Source organism: Nelumbo lutea, chromosome 5, assembly GCF_056320005.1.
Source record: "Nelumbo lutea isolate HS-2025 chromosome 5, American lotus-T2T, whole genome shotgun sequence".
NCBI classification, from domain to species: domain Eukaryota; kingdom Viridiplantae; phylum Streptophyta; class Magnoliopsida; order Proteales; family Nelumbonaceae; genus Nelumbo; species Nelumbo lutea.
In genome coordinates, this window is record NC_142688.1 from 33,742,084 (window position 1) to 33,760,545 (window position 18,462).

Genomic DNA, 18,462 nt, shown 5'->3' on the forward strand with positions numbered 1-18,462 from the left:
CATCAACTGGCGAGAAGAGACATGCTTATATAAAATCAGACTCCACATATATGATATGCAGGAAGACAGAAGAAAAAGCCATCATGTTCTTCCTTCACCATGAGTACTGTCTTATGGGCTCACACTTATTGGCAACATTTTTGGAAATGGTGTTTTCCGTATTCAGTCCAAGAGCTCTTTCTAAGTTGGAATGTCAAAGAGCTAAGAAATAGATAGATAAAGCTAATATGATATACTTTTTTGTGGGACTTTTTGTTCACTTAAGCAGAGTTCCTGCTTGTACATGGGCCCTTTTTGTAATTGTACTTTCAAACCCTTGAGTCTGAGAATGACCACTTGGTGCCAAAAAAAAATGCAAGGTTACGATCATATTCAGTTTTCCGTATTCAGTCCAAGAGCTCTTTCTAAGTTGGAATGTCAAAGAGCTAAGAAATAGATAGATAAAGCTAATATGATATACTTTTTTGTGGGCCTTTTTGTTCACTTAAGCAGAGATCCTGCTTGTACATGGGCCCTTTTTGTAATTGTACTTTCAAACCCTTGAATCTGAGAATGACCACTTGGTGCCAAAAAAAAAATGCAAGGTTATGATCATATCCAGTCCACTCCTCCCAAGACCCCAGATAGCTGGAACTACCACTGGGTAATGGCCCCATTTGAAGTGCCACTCTCAAAATATATATACATGAGATACAGAAAAAACTATTCTCCAACTAAATTTAAGTCATAGTTGTAAAGGTGTCAACGCGAAGTTAGGCGATAGGGGAGCTCCTTGTCACCCAAGCAATAGATTTTCAAAATAAGAAACCTGAACCTTAGTAATTTCTTAGGTTTCATAACAACCAACAATCAGCTTTCACTAATAATTACCAATAATCTTCATAAATAAGTATAAACTTCATATCAAAACATAGAAAATCAACATATTCACGAGAGAAAAAAGAAGAAAAATCAAAAAACATAGGTGTTTTAGCTCCTATCTTTGTCCCAAGAAAAGAAGAAGAAGAAGAAGAAGAAAATAAGGCATACCTTGGTTGCTCTTGTGTTTCCTTGATTACCAGTTCAGGTGTCATCAAAGTTTTATCGAACCCCAATACATAAGAAAATAATAAAAAGAAACTAGAATTTAAAAATATTACAAAGCCACTAAATGAATAGTTTAGTTTAATTTTCCTTCTAGAAGAGAGAGAAATGAGAGAGAAGAGGAGAAAAGAGAGAGAGAGAGAGAAAGATTTGAGAGTCAAAAAGTATTGCTGGCGGCACCCGACTTCTTATTTATATTAACTTAACATAAAATAAGTAGAATTACATTTATACCCCTGGCGGCACATCCTAATAATAAACTAATTTAAAAGAAGAAAATAACAAACTGACAGCACACTAACAGCAAATACAAAAAATAAGTGAATAACATTAACACTCCCCCTCAAGCTGGGCTGAATATGTCTATCATGCCCAACTTGTCACACAACTCATTGTGCCATGAGTATGTAAGTCCTTTGGTGAAGACATCAGCAAGTTGCTCCTTAGAGTTGACATAAGGAGTACAAATTCCCCCTTCTCCAATTTTTCCCTTATGAAGTGTTTGTCCACTTCAATGTGCTTGGTCCTCTTGTGTAGGACAAGATTCCTAACAATGTTTATGGCTTCCTTGTTGTCACAATAAAGAGACAAAGGATTGTGAATAGTAACTCCAAGTTCCCTTAGAAGGTTTTTTAGCCAAAATATTTCAGCCACCCCATGTGTCATAGCCCTATACTCCGCTTTAGCACTTGACCTTGCTATCACACTTTGTTTTTTGCTTTTCCATGCCACTAGATTTCCTCCCACAAATGTGCAATACCCACTTGTGGACTTTCTATCATCCATAGCACCTACCCAATCAGCATCTATATAGATTTCCACCTTTAGATGATTAAATTTACTGAATAGTAAAATTGTTTTTGGATACTTTTTTAAGTACCTAAGAATCCTCTCTATAACCTCCATGTGTGGTCTCTTAGGGGAATGCATGAATTGGCTCAAGACCCCAACTAAATAAGCAATGTCTGGACGGGTCATGGACAAATAAAGCAACCTTCCCACAAACCTTTAGAACCGTTTCACATCTTCCAGAGGTTCACCATTGCAATCACCCAATTTATGATCAACATCCATGGGAGTTATGTTGGCCTTGCACCTAACTTGTCTGCGTCTTGTAACAAACCAAGGGTGTATTTCCTCTAGGAAATGAAGATGCTCCTTTTTAAGCGAGCAACTTCAATTCCAAGAAAGTACTTTAGTGGACCCAGATCTTTCACTTCACATTGAGATGCTAGGAATTGTTTCAACTTTTGTATTTTTGAGCTCCAATTTCCTATAATGATGATATCATCCACATACACTACCAACACAGCAACCTATTCTTGACAAAGAGAGTGTGATCAGACTGACATTGCTTGAATCCTACTTGTTGGACTGCCATATGAAATTTACTAAACCAAGCCCTAAGAGATTGTTTTAAACCATAAAGAGACTTTCTCAACTTGCACACCTTATTTTCACTTCCCTTGGCACAGAATCCTAGGGGTTGAACCATGTACACCTCTTCCTCCAAGTCACCATTTAAAAAGGCATTTTTCATGTCCAGTTTATGCAATTCCCAGTCAAGGTTAGTAGTCAATGATAAAAGAACTCGAATTGAGTTTATCTTAGATACTTGAGCAAACATCTCATCATAGTCAACCCTGTAGACTTGAGGGTACCATTTTGCCACAAATCCTGCTTTGTACTTTTCAACTGTCCCGTCCACCTTGTGTTTTAACTGTAAACACCCACTTACACCCCACTAGGTCTTTCCCACTTACTCTCATGGGAATGGAAAATAAAGGAGACTAAGGGAACAACAACATATGAGGGGCCATGTAGTTCAACACTATGAAGGGCATGCAATTGATGACATAAACAGCTGCAACTATAGCATCCATCCAAAATCTTTTGGATACATTCATGTGTAATATCATCCCTCGTGCTACCTCAAGGAAGTGTTTGTTCTTTCTTTCTACAACACCATTTTGTTGTGGTGTTCTTGCATATGAGCTCTTATGAATGGATTCATAAGAGGCAAAGAACTCATTGAGCTCACCATGGAAATATCCCTTTGCATTATCAGATTAAAAAATCTTGATTTCAACATGAAACTGAGTTCACACCATTCTTTGAAAATCTTTCACAATCTTTGGAACTTCGTCTCTGCTACGAATGGGAATACCCATGTATAGCGAGAAAAATCATCAATCAATGTGAAAAAATACTTATACCTGCCCTCAGAGGTTAGCAGGCCCCCATACATCAAAATACACAATATGGAAAGGGAAACTTGATCTTTTATTTCTTGATTGAGATGTTGTTCTACGTTGTTTGCTCAACCGGTATGTTTGACACTGGAAATCTGAGACTGAAATGACTTAAATAAAACGAAAACAAAGACTTCACTATTTCAAATGAAACATGACCTAACCGACTATGCCACAAAAATATTTGACTCTTATTTGACTAACTATATGATTACAAGGATGACACCAAGAAACCAGCCTTGTTTTCGAGAGTGTAGAGACAATCCACTAAGCTTCCTCTACCAATCGACCTCCCAGAAGTTAGATCCTGAAAGACACATGAACCAAGAAAAAAGGTTACGCTATAGTTTAAAGAGCTTGTGATAATACTAATGGAAAGCAAATTGATAGGAAATTGAGGGACATGAAACACATTATTCAGGCTAAGGCCATGGGAAGGGATATCGATCATTGGCTGGCAATGGAGGAGAATGATCCATCTGCAAGCCTCGCTTTATCCCTTCCTGACAAAAGGCTATAAGTCTGAAAAAGATTTGGCTTGTCGTTCATGTGGTTAGAGGCCCCTAAGTCAATGATCCAAGGGGAATCAGTGGTAGTGGTGACATGGAAGGCATAAGCCACATTACTTGATGTATACGCAAATGAAGTAAGAGTACCAGTAACTGAACTGTCCATTAGTCACAAAGACCTACCATATGACTCTAAGTGATTACGAAAGAAATTCATGATATCTTACTTGGGGTCAGAACCAATTAAGTGGTATCGGGTAGTACCAATAGACCGAGTATCATAGGTTGCCACATTTGTTGCATTATATGTTGTATTTGACTTCTTCTGACCTTGCACTTTACCCTATTCTTGGTTCTTCACAGCCCACTTTGGCTTCCCATGAATCTCCGAACATGTGTCACATGTAGGTCTTGAACGCCGACAGTGGGTACAAAACAACTTGTCATTATCATCAACCTTCTTGGAGTCACTTTTCTTTCTCATATTGTTACCACACACTGTAGCTAATGCTACCTGTTGCTCCCCCTCAATTGTAACCATCACACTCCGCCTACTTTCCTTAGACTGAACTAGGGCATACACCTCTTGAACCGAAGGCAACTCTTTACTACCTAAAATCTGAACTCTAAGAGGTTCGTATACAGGGTTTAGCCCCAACAAGAAGGCAAAAACCCGTTGTTCAAAAAACAGCTTCTTATAAGCCTTAGCATCATCATCATGTTTCCATTCTATAGCCTGATAGTGGTCCAACTCCTTCCATACTTAAGTAAGGGCTGAGTAATAGGCTGACAAACCATGATTCCCCTATTTACAGGTAGAGGATTCAGCTTGTAATTGGTAAATCTTGGCATATTGTCTTTGCTCAGAATAAGTGGTTTTGGCATGTTCCCATATCTCACTAGCAATGTCTGCCCACATAAAATTCTTCACATCAAGTTCCATGGCTGCAAGAAGCCAAGACATCACCATATTGTTATCTTGGTCCCACCTATCATATTCAACAGCCCCACTCTTTGGTTCTTTCACCCTTCCATTTATGTAACTAGCTTTTCCCCTTGTTGTTACATAAAGTTTTATCCCCTTAGCTCACTCCAGGTAGTTTAGGCCATTTAAAGGGGTAGTTGGCATAGGAAACATCATGTTTTCACCTCCCATGGGTTGATGTAACCCTGGATGAGACATAATCATCATTTGCCATTGAGAGCAACACAAACTACAAGTCAAGAAACTGATCTCTTCCTCCTATTCCCGCCATCTTTTTCAGCCCGTAAATACCCTTTCAGCTCATTTAGATCTTTCACCTTGCAACCTAACTTTCCTACAAATTCAGCTAGTGTTTCCTCTTCTTCCTCTCCCTTATCTTTCTTTTCCCCCCTACCTCACTCCTCCTATTCCCCTCCTTCTCAACTTACCACTACCCTCCTTAGATTCCCCCTTAACTAATTCAATTGAATCTGCTTTCCCCACCCTCACCACCTTCTTAACCCCCTCTTGTAACTCCCCACCCTCCTCATTGTCAGCCTCTAATCCTTGGGTATTCAGTACAGGGGCACGACTGGAATCTGAAAGACTGACATACCTGGGCCTGAAGGAATAGGAGAAGAGACAATCGAAAGGGTTAGTCCTCCCACTCTCTGGATAGGGCTTAGCTGATCACAACCTAAGCTGACTTCACCCTTGTTCGTACTTCCGAGGCTCTGTCGTTTATCTCCGCTTGTGCCATCTCTACTCGAATTTTGGTGAGCAACCGAATTTCTCTTGTAGGTCCCTTGTCTTAAGTTACTTTTCTGGATTGATTCTTCCTTAATTAGTATTCGATTTTCCTCCTTGTCTTTCAAAGCACACTCGGCAACATTCATCTCTCCGCACCCAATGGAGGTTTTATGCAATAAGGAATCCTCTACTACAAGCTTTGAATATAGTACATCAATGTTTAAGGTGTCTTCCAACTCCCCTTGACGTTCATCACACTGAAATTCCGCTTCATCGTCTGAGTCTGACATCTCCTTTGAGCTACCACAACTGACCCAACCACCGCCCTCATCTTCACCGTCTTCCCTACACCCCTTGGAATATCTTGGATTTGTCCTATCTCCCTCTGTCCCATCACGATCGTCTTCTCTATGTTTTGTCACCAGAATCCAGCTCAAAGTCTTCTTCGATGAACTCTGGCTGGCTGAAAGAGATTTTTGGCAATAGTCGAATCTCGTGAGGAAGAAGATAGTCACTTGGAATTGTCTATCAATGGCTGCTTATAAAATCGACTCACGTGACCACTTAAGTGGTCACATGAATCCGAAGAAGTGTTGTGGGCCCTTATCTCATTATGAACAAACCGACCTGGAACTGAGCCAGTCGGGTCAAAATGTGTAGTGAGAAACTCGAACTTGGACCTGACTCGAACCACCCCTTGGTCTAACCAGGTTACTCCTTTGACCAACTCCGCACAGGACAAACCAGCTGTAAAGTTGTTTTTGTTTTCAAAAAAAATTGTAAGCTTTTCCAAAAATGCCTCTTTACTTTCGGCATTCGACTTTTCAGCTTCCACATTTGATGAAAGCTTCACTCCAGCAGTTGTCACGTGTCCAAACTTCCTTTGCTCAGTCCCGCCAACTGTAGCCACGTCATCATTTCCTTCAAGCTTCAACCTCCCCATCCACTGCAGCGTTTCAACTTCCGAACTCACCCAGACTTTATACCAGTATCCTTCTGCGCATAGTTGTAGTACCCTCGGAACTTCCTCAGGCTTCATTCCAACAACTCTCAAAAGAACTGCTCTCAGATCTGTAGTCTTGTACGACAAGAGAACACCGCCCATCACTCGCACCAGTCTCTCTAGGGTGAAGTTTTGCCAAAGATGAAAAGGTAGCCCTAGCAGCTTCAGCTTGAAACTACCTTCTACAACAGCAACCTCATTCGAAAGGGGGCACCAATTTTCAATTCTAACAGGTCCTTCACTTGTATCTAGCATGGTGAAGTCCATCGACATCTCCCCCACATCAAGGACTGCTTTTCTATCGTTGAATGGAATAAGAGTGACTGTCTGGTTTAACCCAAGCTTCAACGACACCTTCTCTAACAGCCCCTTCCAGTCCTTTACCTCCTTCCTCGCAGATAAAATGAGTTTCTTCTCCCAAGCTCCCTTCTCCCCGGCCAAAGCAATTTTTGGTTCTAGTATTGTAAACGCCACTGTTGGCTTCCCTTGGTTTTCCACTATGTCTTCTAAGCCCAACCTCTCCAGTCTCTTTCTTCTTTCTTACTCTGTCCACCAACTACTTTCTCTGCCTGTACTTTCACAGTCCCTAATTCCTTGCTGACTAATCTCTTGTGTATAGCATTAGCCACCGCTAACCATCCCTGCTGCCGAGCACCTTCAAGGATAACTATTGTTTGCCTTTTCCTTTTGTCGAACTTTTCTTCCAGAGTAACAAACCCTCCTTTGTTCTTTCTTCTCTCAGCTATGTATTCTCTCCTAACCTGCCTTAGCGTACCTTTCCACACTTCACTCCAGTTCACTTGGGCAGCTCCATCGAAAAACCTAGAAACCAAGGAACAGCATCTCCCACCAACAAAATCGTTTCTCTCTTTTCTTCTCTAATCTTGATCATGAAGTCCTTCTGGTAGAATATCTCCTCCAACAGCATTTCTTTATTTTCTATTCTCAGAGCATCTCTCCACTTACCGGCAGGTGAGACCTCTTCTTGTCCTTCGAACTCCATTTCAAAACGAGAATGTCACTTCAATCAACAAATAAGGCAGCATTAGGCCAATAAATTCTCTCCCATCTCACTCCTGAATACTACACCATTCACATCCTAAACTAATGCCAACAACCTGAGACATTGGAGCAATGGCATCATTCACAACCTGAACTGGATCCTTTGAACCAATAAGGCAACATTAGGCCAATAAAACCTCTCCCATCTCATCCCTGAAAGAATATCCCTCATTTTTTAATCAGCAACAAGATTAAGAAAATTCCTTAATAACAGAAAAAAATGGTACAAAAAGTACACAGCCTCTTCCTGTTGAGTAAGAAGAGGAACAAATATCAATATAAATTGAACTCGTTGTTCATTGAGGAAAGGCAATCGGCTAAGAGATATAATATTGTAACCTAAAGGGACTTGAGGTCCTTGCCACTTATAGGCTACAACCAACTCCAAACAATAACATCAAAGGAAAAAATATTTAAACCCCTTCTCCGAAGTACCAAATGGTCCAAACTAATGGTGATGATCTCAATCAGTATCTTGATCTCCCCCTGAGAATAGCATGGCATATCTTTCTTCCTAGTGATTTAAAAGGCGTGCCTAGGTGCACAAGCGAGGCGCATTTCAGGTTGGCGCCTCGCCCAGGTCCTAGGCGCAGCCCTTTCAAAAGACACATGCCTGGTGCACCTTGCACCTCAGCCTGTGCACCTTTTAAGACTGACACCTTTTTGCTATTTTTGTGTCTAGCGACTGGGGCGGGGGCTCCGCCCCTAGACCCCGTGCCACGCCCCACGAGGCAAGCCCAAACAAGTCCACGTTAGGGATGTGGCACAAAGGCGGCTCATAGAGTCAGGAATGTAATATGTTTTACATCACATTAGCTACTTGAAGTAATGCAATTGAGAAAAAAAGAGATTGTGGGTTTTATATATATGTATCTATCAAAAAAAAAATGTTTTATATATTTGATTTTATTTTTGAATTCTCATTTGAATATGCTTTACATGTTATATTTATGTATTTTAATATTAGATAATAGGTTTTTTAAAACATTTATTTTAAAATTAAAGTTTATATTTTTATTAATATTATGTTTATCAATTTTTTTATTTTTTGCATTATTTTTGAATTTTTTGCCATTTTTTTATTTTTTAGCCTTTTTATTTTTGCGCCTTGCTTAAAAAGGTGCACGCCTTGCCTTGCACCCTACACCTCATGCGCAAATTGACCCCTGTGCCTTTTTTGCGCCTTGCGCTTTTAAAACACTATCTCTTCCCAAGTGGACTATAATATTGAAGCATTAGCAAAACACCACATAACATTTCCTCTTTTAGATGGAAAGGGGAGAAGAACTTCAAGCCTCCAAGGAAGATGAAGCGTTCTACCTTTGGCCCATTGATGCACAATAAAGCACTGACGACCTAACTAAAGAACTAGGAATATCCTAAATTTCTCCCATTAATGGCAATGTAAGTATTAGCTTCAAGTACAATCATCATCAAGGGTGAATCCAATCCCAGGGCTAAATAAGATAATAAGAACCCAGGAATGAATGTAGGATAGGTCCTAGGCAAGCAAACCCCTTAAAGATGCAGCAACAGCTGCAGCAGCAGCAGATAATCTCATTAACACAAGTCCTTAATACCCTTCATCTTGCTAAGATATCCAAAGTCGTATTGGATGATCTAGGAAACCAATGAATGAAGCTCTACACAAGAAAGGTTTGTCCTCTATAAACTGGTAAATATGTCCTCAAAGGTCCTCTAAGTCCATCTATGAATCTACATTAGGCCCAATATAACAGATAGGTATTTCAAAAATGGAACAAATAATATAATAAAACTAGTTATCAAATATTATATTATAATTTAGTCAAAGAAAATAATAATGACAAGGGGATAGAAAACCAACATCTACTAGTTTGAGTGGAACCAATATAATGCATAATCCATTCTTAACGTATCTATTCATCTTTATTAGGTTGGTTTACGGTCCCATACAACCTTAACTAAAACAGCAGTACTTTACCTATTTGGTCCTCAATGACCACATTTGGTATGAAGCACTATTGTAGATTTGTAATGATTCTCTAGGCTTGTTATCAATGATCTTTAGAAGGAAAAGGAAAAGACAGATTAAATATTTGAATTTAATTCCCAATAAACTAGATAACTAGCATCTAAACCAGAATACTCTCATTTTTTATGCTTGTTATCTTTTGCTAAAAAATGATATTAAGGTGATATGGGTCACCAATCAGGAAGCTGAAAAATCAACCCTAATAGCTTAAAGGATGGTTAATAGAAGCAACGCAAAGCCATGTCTAGAAGAGCAAGATAGAAACTTTAAAACCTGGACATCTTTGTGTTATTTTGATAAGTAACCAACCTGGACATCTTAGCTCGTATTATGTATGAATGGATAGCGGTAATTATTGCAGTCTTGAGCTTTAACTTTGTGGGCAATTTGAATTCTCTGATATGGCTAGCTCTCTAGCTCAACCTCTCAAGCTTTAATTTTGAGCCGTATGCGGCTAACTTTTTTGTTGGCTATGCTACACTTGTTTGTGCTGAACTTGTCTTGCACTTGCATTCAGTCTGTTACAGGTATCTGAATACATGTAACGGGAAAAGTTATACCGCCCTATTGTTTCTCTAGTTTTCTTCCCTCATGGAATTAAAATTACAACAATAATACGTATAGAAAAAAAGTTACAAGAAAAAAAATCAAAACTGACCCCGGGGGATGTGGTTAAGACAGATTCCTGTTGCAGACAGCGCCTCTTGTTTCGCCCTCGATAACTGCGAGACATCGCCAAATGCGGTAATTGCAACGGGCCCCTTGAGCCCATTAGCTCTAAGTGCAGAAGTAATTCTTTGTGCTACTCTGAAAACATTGATCCCTGAAGGGACAGTACAGTTCTCGAAATCCCACCAAACCGAGATCCTCACGTTTCGGCTGTCTTCGTCGTGGTGTCGCCATGAAGAAGAGGAACCTGCAGATGAATACGAGGAAAAATGAGAGGCTCCTCCTCTGTTTCTCTGAAGTACTTCATTGTTCATTGAATGGAGTAAAACACAGCAAGAAGAAGGAAGACATGAATAAGTAGAAGAAGAAAAAGAAGAAGCGGCGCAGATAAAGACAGTTCGTGAAGTAAGGATTTTCATGGTGGGGTGAGATTAGGGCTTAGGGTTTTGGAAGGAGTTTTTGCCGATGGACTGTATGCCTCCATTAACGAACGGCGAAGTCCCTGGTCAAGCGGCTTGAAACGAATATTACAAGGAGCTTAAACCCTGCTTTAAGCCCCTCGGAAGGGTGCAAGTGTGCAGCGTGCAACCTGGGCGGCTGGGCGGCCAGCCAGGCTTAACCCGGGCGCGAACCGGTCGAATCCGAGTTTTTTTCAGGCTGTGAATTTGGCTTGGGTAAAAAGTAAAAAACTTGGACTGGCCTAAACTTTGGTTGGACTTGAGTTTGGGGCTAAGCCCAATTCACTTAGCTTATTCAAACAAATATATACATAATACATGTATTTTATATTTATACAAGCCCACCTATTTTTCTAATTATACATTAATACATGTTTATTCGTATAAAACATCTATAATGAAAGATGATTATAAAAAACAAATGTATTCAGAAAATTTTCAAACCCGTATCAACCCCATTAAGCCCATCCTGACCCAACCCAAGCCTGAACTCAGCCCAAGTAATGTTGGGTTCAATCATAGGTAGGGCCTAGATTGAATAACTTACGGAAGATTGGTCCAGACCCAATTTTGAGGTCTGCATCTTTAGGGTTGGCCATGGGTTGACCTTCAACCTAACCCAATCCACCCAAATTGAACCCACAGTCAAGGGCCAATACTTTTGATAGTCAATGCTCTTAGTCATTTGGCAGTGCCTAAGTTTGAACCCTGTGAACAACCTAATATTGTTATTGCATTATTTAATATTCTTAGGCATTTAGTATTCTTTATTTTAAAGACTTGTTTCCTTTTTGTCATTAAAACCTCATTGTCCATAAGAGCATTTTAACTGCAAAAAATGAGATAAATCCTTTAAATAAGGAATACTAAATGCAGCCTTAGTTTAAACTTTTTTAAAATAATATTGATTTTAAGACTTGTATATTTTATAATTAGGGATGACAATGACTATCTTTATGGGTGGGAATGGGATTTTGGACTTTACAATCCATACAGATATGGCAGGGGTATGGCATTAGGATAAACCCGACTCTCTTTGATTCGCATATCGTTGAATGGCATATGGAGTTATATATTAGCTGTTGAATTCAATAGTATAGTGAATTTCATGTAAATGATATTTGATAGTTCACATGTTTTTTATACATTTTAATCGAAAATTATGAAATTATGATGTTTGTTCATACTAATTTACTTGTTCATTGCTTATGTATAAAAAGAAATAATAAGAATTTAAGGTTTTACATTTCATGTGTGCATAGGTTTGGATTCTGAAATTCCAAACCACTACGAGTTTTGGAAAGGGTCTGGAGCGTGGGCTGGTTGGTCCGGAGAGGCACGTAGGGTCTTACAAAGCCCTTTTATGACCCCGCCGCCTTGTTTGTCATCCTTATTTATAACTATACCATACAAATATTTGCATATAAAGTATATTAAAGTCTATTAAAACATGATGGCATCTCTACTTGATATTTTGCCATATAAAGCTTGTAAGCTAATAATACAATAACAAATATGTCAGATTTACTTAATACTATCTTGACTACAAAATTGTAGCACAAATCTTTGAAAACTGAAAACTATTAATCACTATGCTTATAAGATAATATAGTCCAATTATGACCTATTTCAATTTTTTCATATGTGTTACATCAAAAATTCCATCGATCACATCAAAGACAACATATAGTCCACTTACCTTTAATAAAAGACATCAAAAAATAATACAATTCCCCGTTTGTTTTTCGTTAAGTTATTGATCTGAGTAATTGCAATTATTTGGGTAAGTTTTTCATAAGAAACACTTGAGGGCAAGGCCCTCGCCCAGAAGGCACTTCGACAGGGGTATTATTGGCCAATAATGAAAGCAGATGTCATTGAACTCGTTAAAAAAATGCGACAAATGCCAGAAGCACGCTAATATTCACCACCAACCTGCCGTCGATCTTAAGTATATCACCAGCCCGTGGCCCTTCGCACAATGGGGCATCGACCTACTCGGGCCATTCCCGCCAGCAACAGGTGGGAGGAAGTTCTTAGTAAGAATAGTGGACTACTTCACCAAATGGGTAGAAACTGAATCCCTTGTAACGATCAAAGCTCGGAACGTCCAAAACTTCTTTTGGAAGAACATTGTGTGCTGCTTCGGGTTACCTCGTGTATTGATTTCTGACAACGGCAAATAGTTCAAGGACATCAAATTCCAAGACATGGGAATCCGATAGAATTTTACTTCAGTCGCACACCCTCAAGTAAACGGTCAGGCTGAAGTCATGAACAAAGCCATCCCCTACGGATTGAAAGCACGACTAGCCTGGGCTAAAGGGTTGTGGGCAGATGAGCTACTTAGTGTCCTATGGGCCTACCGAACAACGGAGAAGACAGCCACGGGAGAAATGCCCTTCAACCTCACCTATGGCACCGAAGCAGTTATCCCCGCAAAGATCGAAGTCCCTACACTGTGACTAGAAGCATATAGGTGACCAGACGAATGAAGATGAGCTCCGTACCAACCTCGATCTACTCGACGAAGTAAGAGACCTCGCATACATTAGGACTGCAGCTTACTAGCAAAGAGTAGCTTGGTACTATAACGCCAGGGTCAAGAAGCGGAACCTCCACGTCGGCGACCTGTTTCTTCGCAAAGTTATGGTACCTGAGCCCGGCGCTGGCAAGCTCAAGTCCAACTGGGAAGGACCTTATTGAGTGCTCGGGGAAGGAACATACGAGCTCGAGACCCTCGAAGTGAAACAAGTACATCGGGCATGGAATATTGTCAACTTAAGACAATACTACCTGTAAGAACCGAGTAGACCACGAGCCACTCCCAGAGCCTAAGGGCCAAGATGCCGAGCTAACATGACCTCAGTGCAATGGGACCCAGTCACCTTTATGGCATGGGCGAACTCCAAGAGTGGACTATAAGTCACTCCTAGAGCCTAAGGGCCAAAATGTCGAGCTAACACGACATCGGCGCAACAAGACCCACTTGTCTCCATGACAAGGGCGAATTCTAAGTGCTGAGCTGACCAACACCTCAAAATCAAGAAAGACTTAGCCATTTCGATGACAAAGGTAAAGTATGAGAGGCATAAGCAGCTTGGGCTTAAACCCCACCAAGCATAGCTCGTTCTAGTATGATGGTCGAACTAGAGAATAACCAACGAGCATACAGTTCGGGCACACGTGGTAATCACTATGTCGTGCACCATAGAGATGCCTTCAAAGATTTAAGGAACAATTCGAGATAACGATTATCGAGGGGTCCTACTTTGGATATGTAGCTCTAACAGCTTGGGTGTTGAGATCGCCTTAGCAAAGATAAAGAGAGCACATCATACTTGGAAGAAAAATGGGAGAACTTTCATTATCATTTCGAAAAAAAAAAAAAGAAGAAGAAGAAAAATAACAATGCAGTAACTGAGCTAAATAGCTCAAGAAAGTTTGACTATCACAAGGCACAACCGCCCAACCAAAGACCTTTGACATACTGGGTTTATGGCACCCGGAAGCCACCAGAAGTCCAGAGAAACACCGCCTCAGGAATCTGCCTCCTCATCCACATCCTTTGGGGAGTCAGGCTCCACTTCCTCCGCTTGGTCTGCCGTCTCAGGAGAAGCATATTTTATACAGATAATAGAGGCAAAAATGTCAAGGTTCAAGGGAAGACAATACTCATAACACAAAGATATAGTCCCAAGCATGTTTCTAATGGCGTTGGGATGAAGTTGATCAATGGTGACGTTAAAATGATTTAGCACCTCCACTATCAAGGGGTGCAGGGGAAGATACAAGACAGCCTCGAGCTGTTCCTAAAAGATTACTATGTTGTTGGGACCATGCTCCCAAGGGAAGTTGCCAGTAGGGAGGCTGTAGACCAAGTCCCCAGGGAGGTGAAAGTATCGGATTAGAGACCTGAGTCTCTCCACTGTCATGGAGGAAGGGCCAAAGGTGTCAGGCTCCCTCCCCCTAGAAGTAGATGCCACATCACCGGAGGCCTTCCGAGCCTCCGGGATCTGCTCCCAGGCTCCCCTCAAGCTCGAGGGAGCATCGTTGTCCTAGTTATCGCCCCGGTGGTAGGTGTGGTATGGGTGGTATGGGTACCCAGACATGGTTGACAGCAATTGGGACTCACCAGAAGAGACGGAACGAAGCAACTTGAGGAATTCAGGTAGACTATATGAATGTGCGACCTCAAAATCTGAAGACAGCAAGATGGCATGGGAGAAAATGAGGCCGAGAAGGTCCCCTATTTATTTATATATTATTTATAATTATTTTGACATTAAACTTAATATTTGTAATATATATGGAAAATTTGTGCATTTTCCTTGTGTATCCAAACGTTTTTATATTTTTCATCAGTATCCATACGTTTCCTAAACGTATCCATATCCATATCCAAATTGTCTGATATGATACCCGATACCAATACTTTGATCCTTGGTCTCAATTATCGCTTAGGTTGTGTTTGGTTTGAAGGAAAAAGTAGGGAAATAAAGGAAAGTATATCAAAACCTAAAGGTTTCCTTTGCCTTTCCTTTCCCTACTTTTTCCTTCAAACCAAACATAGCCTTAATGAAAATCAACTGCATGAATCTTGTTTTGGCCATTTAACTTTGTTGTAGCGACATGTTCATAGTTATTACTAAATTTTGTTTTTAAATTGAATGCACAAAATTGTCCTTGAGGTACTAAGGCAAAATTGTTGCCCATTAAAGGTGCAAATTGGTTCAATTTGTATGGTAATTGGCTGGTTGTAGTGAAGGCTTGGGATTAGATCCCAACTTCACCGTTGTTGGGGATTATTGGTTTTAGGGTTGTGATGCATGTACTAGCATTTAAAGATGCCTATATTTTAGAGGGAAGTGATTACATTTAAAGATGCCTATCTTGTTTGTTTTGTTTTATTCAAAAAGCCACACAATTCGAAGGAGTAGAAAACAACATAGTTACATGGAGAAGGAGTAAGGGTCCATGCTAGGGCACCCTTTCTCGTCCCTTGCCCCCGCAAATCAAAACATTCTACTTCATACCCATTCCTACCCCAATGGCAGAGTAGGTTCAGATCAAGGCATCCATTTCCCATCGGGGATGGGGAATTCCCAAAATTTTTCCACTCTGAGACCACCTAAAAAAATATAATTTATGGATACTTTATAAATAGGATTATGAGAATTTGAGGGTATTTTATTAATAAAATTACGGGATCCTAAGATTATAAGAATATGAGAAAAACATAGAGATACTTTAAAAATAAATATTCAATCTAAGGATATTTTACTAATTTATCATCGGGTTCAGGGGAATCATGTGCAGACCCTATCCCTATTTTGGGGCAACAATATTTTCCCTGTCCCCACCCTACCTCTGCCTCATCCTTGTTTAAGATTTGAAAAAACTTGCCCCATTCAGGTTGGGGCAAGGTAAGGCCCTGGTTTTACAAGGAAAATTGTCATTCCTACAACTGTAATAAATTTATATAACTAATCAACTGATAGTAACTTAAATAACAATAGATTACAATATTTTATGATAATTTAAAAAATTGAAATTAGTATTGATTAGTAATAATGTAATGTATAGTAAATTAATTATTTACAATAACAATAAATTAAGATAAATTATTTACTATTAATAAAAGTAAATGTAATTATAGTAAATTAATGTAAATATGGTAAATTACATTATTTTTAATTAACAGTAAATCATTTGTTGTTAGTTAATGTAAAACCAGGCATGGTCGAAATCAACCAAGTGATCTACATCAATGTGGATAGACTTATAATAATTTTCCTAGATTATTTAATAATTTTTTATTGAAATAATAATGCTTGCTTGTTATTTAAAAAACTATGAAACAATTTTGATAGATTAATTTTCCTAAGTTTGTTAATAATTATTTAGTTGAATAATAATAATGGATTATTATTTAAATAGTTTTAGTGAATATTTTTTCATAGACTAATTTCTTAATTTTTTTTAAATTACTCATTTACAAAATAAATATGGATTATTAGTTAAAGTGTTTCTCTAAAGTAGTTGATAATTGTTAACTGTAATTGTTGATTTTATAGAAATTAGTTTATTATGCTAATTGATAATATATTTTATCAATAAATTATTGTTGTAAAAATTTAATGAAATTTATTAAATTGCAATGATTTGTGTAAATTATGCTAAACGCTTAAATTTTGAACATTTATTAATAACCAAAAATTATTAAATAGTGGACTATTTATTAATGTTTTGTAGATGGGGACGGGGGGACAGGGGAGTGAAGTCCACACCCCGCCTTGTCCTTGATTAAATAAATACATTTGTATACATTATGTTAAATATATAATATTATTTAGAGTAAATTACAAAGACCCCCTTTTACTATGACCACGAGACAAAGATCCCCTTCACCGTTGACAAAATGTGTTAAATTACCAAAATACCCTAATAAACTTTTTCTTTTTTTTTTTGCCTTTTTCTATTAAAACCTATTTTCCCTTTCTTCTCTTCTTTTCCCCTCCCTTACTGTCATCTCTCATTCTTTCTCTCTCCCAACTCTCCAAAATAAAAGGTTGGAGGAAACCCATTTATCATCTTCCCTTTCTTCTCTTCAACAAGTTAGTAGTGAAGCTGCGACATACCAGAGAGTGGGGAAAGGGGAAGGTTAAGTTGGAAGAAGAAAGGGGAGGAGAGAAACATCTGTAATTACCAGTAGACATTTTCGGTCCAGGTGCCCTCGCGGCAAGTACATGACGACACTTCCTTTCTTCGACAACAATATAAGCAGCCCCGCACAACATGCCACAACTCCAAACACACCGCACCCCCTGCCGCTGACGGCAATGAAGACAATGAGCATAGTGAAGCCGACGCAAGGGGAAGTCAAAGCCAACGCCAATGAAGACGACGAGCATAGTGAAGCGGACATGGGGGAAGCTGAAGCAGAAGTCAATAAAGGCGACGGCGATGAAAGAGAAGTAGGTCCACACTCGACCATCGCCGAAGCATTGCCATCATCGTCAACGACAGTGTCATCAAAATCAGAGTAGCTTTGAAATCAAGCAAAAGTAAGCAGAGCAACTTTCAAATAGTATAGCTTGACCTGTGCACCCCCTACTCAATGTTCTCTAAGAGTCTAATGGGTCAAAACTCTAATCCGCCTCGCCATGCACACGTACTCCTCCTGAGTCCTGATCCCCTTTTAATTTTTTTAATTTATTTATTTTATTAAATAATTTCAAATATTAATTAAAATTAATTCACATGAGGAAGGGGAATATTTTATTTATCTTTCTCAGTAAAACATCTACAATCAATTACCATGTAGCAGTCCTTTTCGATTGAGGCAAAGAAGACGGTTTTTGCATATGTTTCTCTACAAGGGGAAAGGGAAAAGCGGGAAGAAGAAAGGGGAGGAGAGAAAGGGGCAGGGGAAGAGAGATCGAGGGAGAGAGAGAGGGAGAGAAGTATCTGCATTGTTTGTGTATCATGAGGTTGGGGAAGATGAATAGTGTTTTTCTTCCGGTTGTCTGAATAATTATTATAATTGTAGTATGGGGATTACAAAATATTGCAACGTTGGATTTTAACAGAAGGGGGTCTTTGTCTCATAGTCATAGTACAAGGGGGTCTTTGTCGCAAAACAAAGTGCAGGGGGTTTTGTAATTTACCCAATTATTTATGTTATTTATAATATTA

At 39.2% G+C, this 18,462-nt stretch overlaps 1 protein-coding gene across 1 annotated transcript in view; it reads right to left on the reverse strand.

Moving 5' to 3' along the window:
• Window positions 1-10,831, reverse strand: part of LOC148851585 (Putative endonuclease or glycosyl hydrolase) — a 32,578-nt gene extending 21,747 nt beyond the window's left edge. Inside the window, exon 1 of the mRNA XM_088944118.1 lies at window positions 10,296-10,831. Coding sequence (XP_088800244.1) covers window positions 10,296-10,725 — 430 coding nt within the window. The 5' untranslated portion in view covers window positions 10,726-10,831. The remainder of the gene's footprint in view (window positions 1-10,295) is intronic.
• Window positions 10,832-18,462: the final 7,631 nt, after the last annotated feature.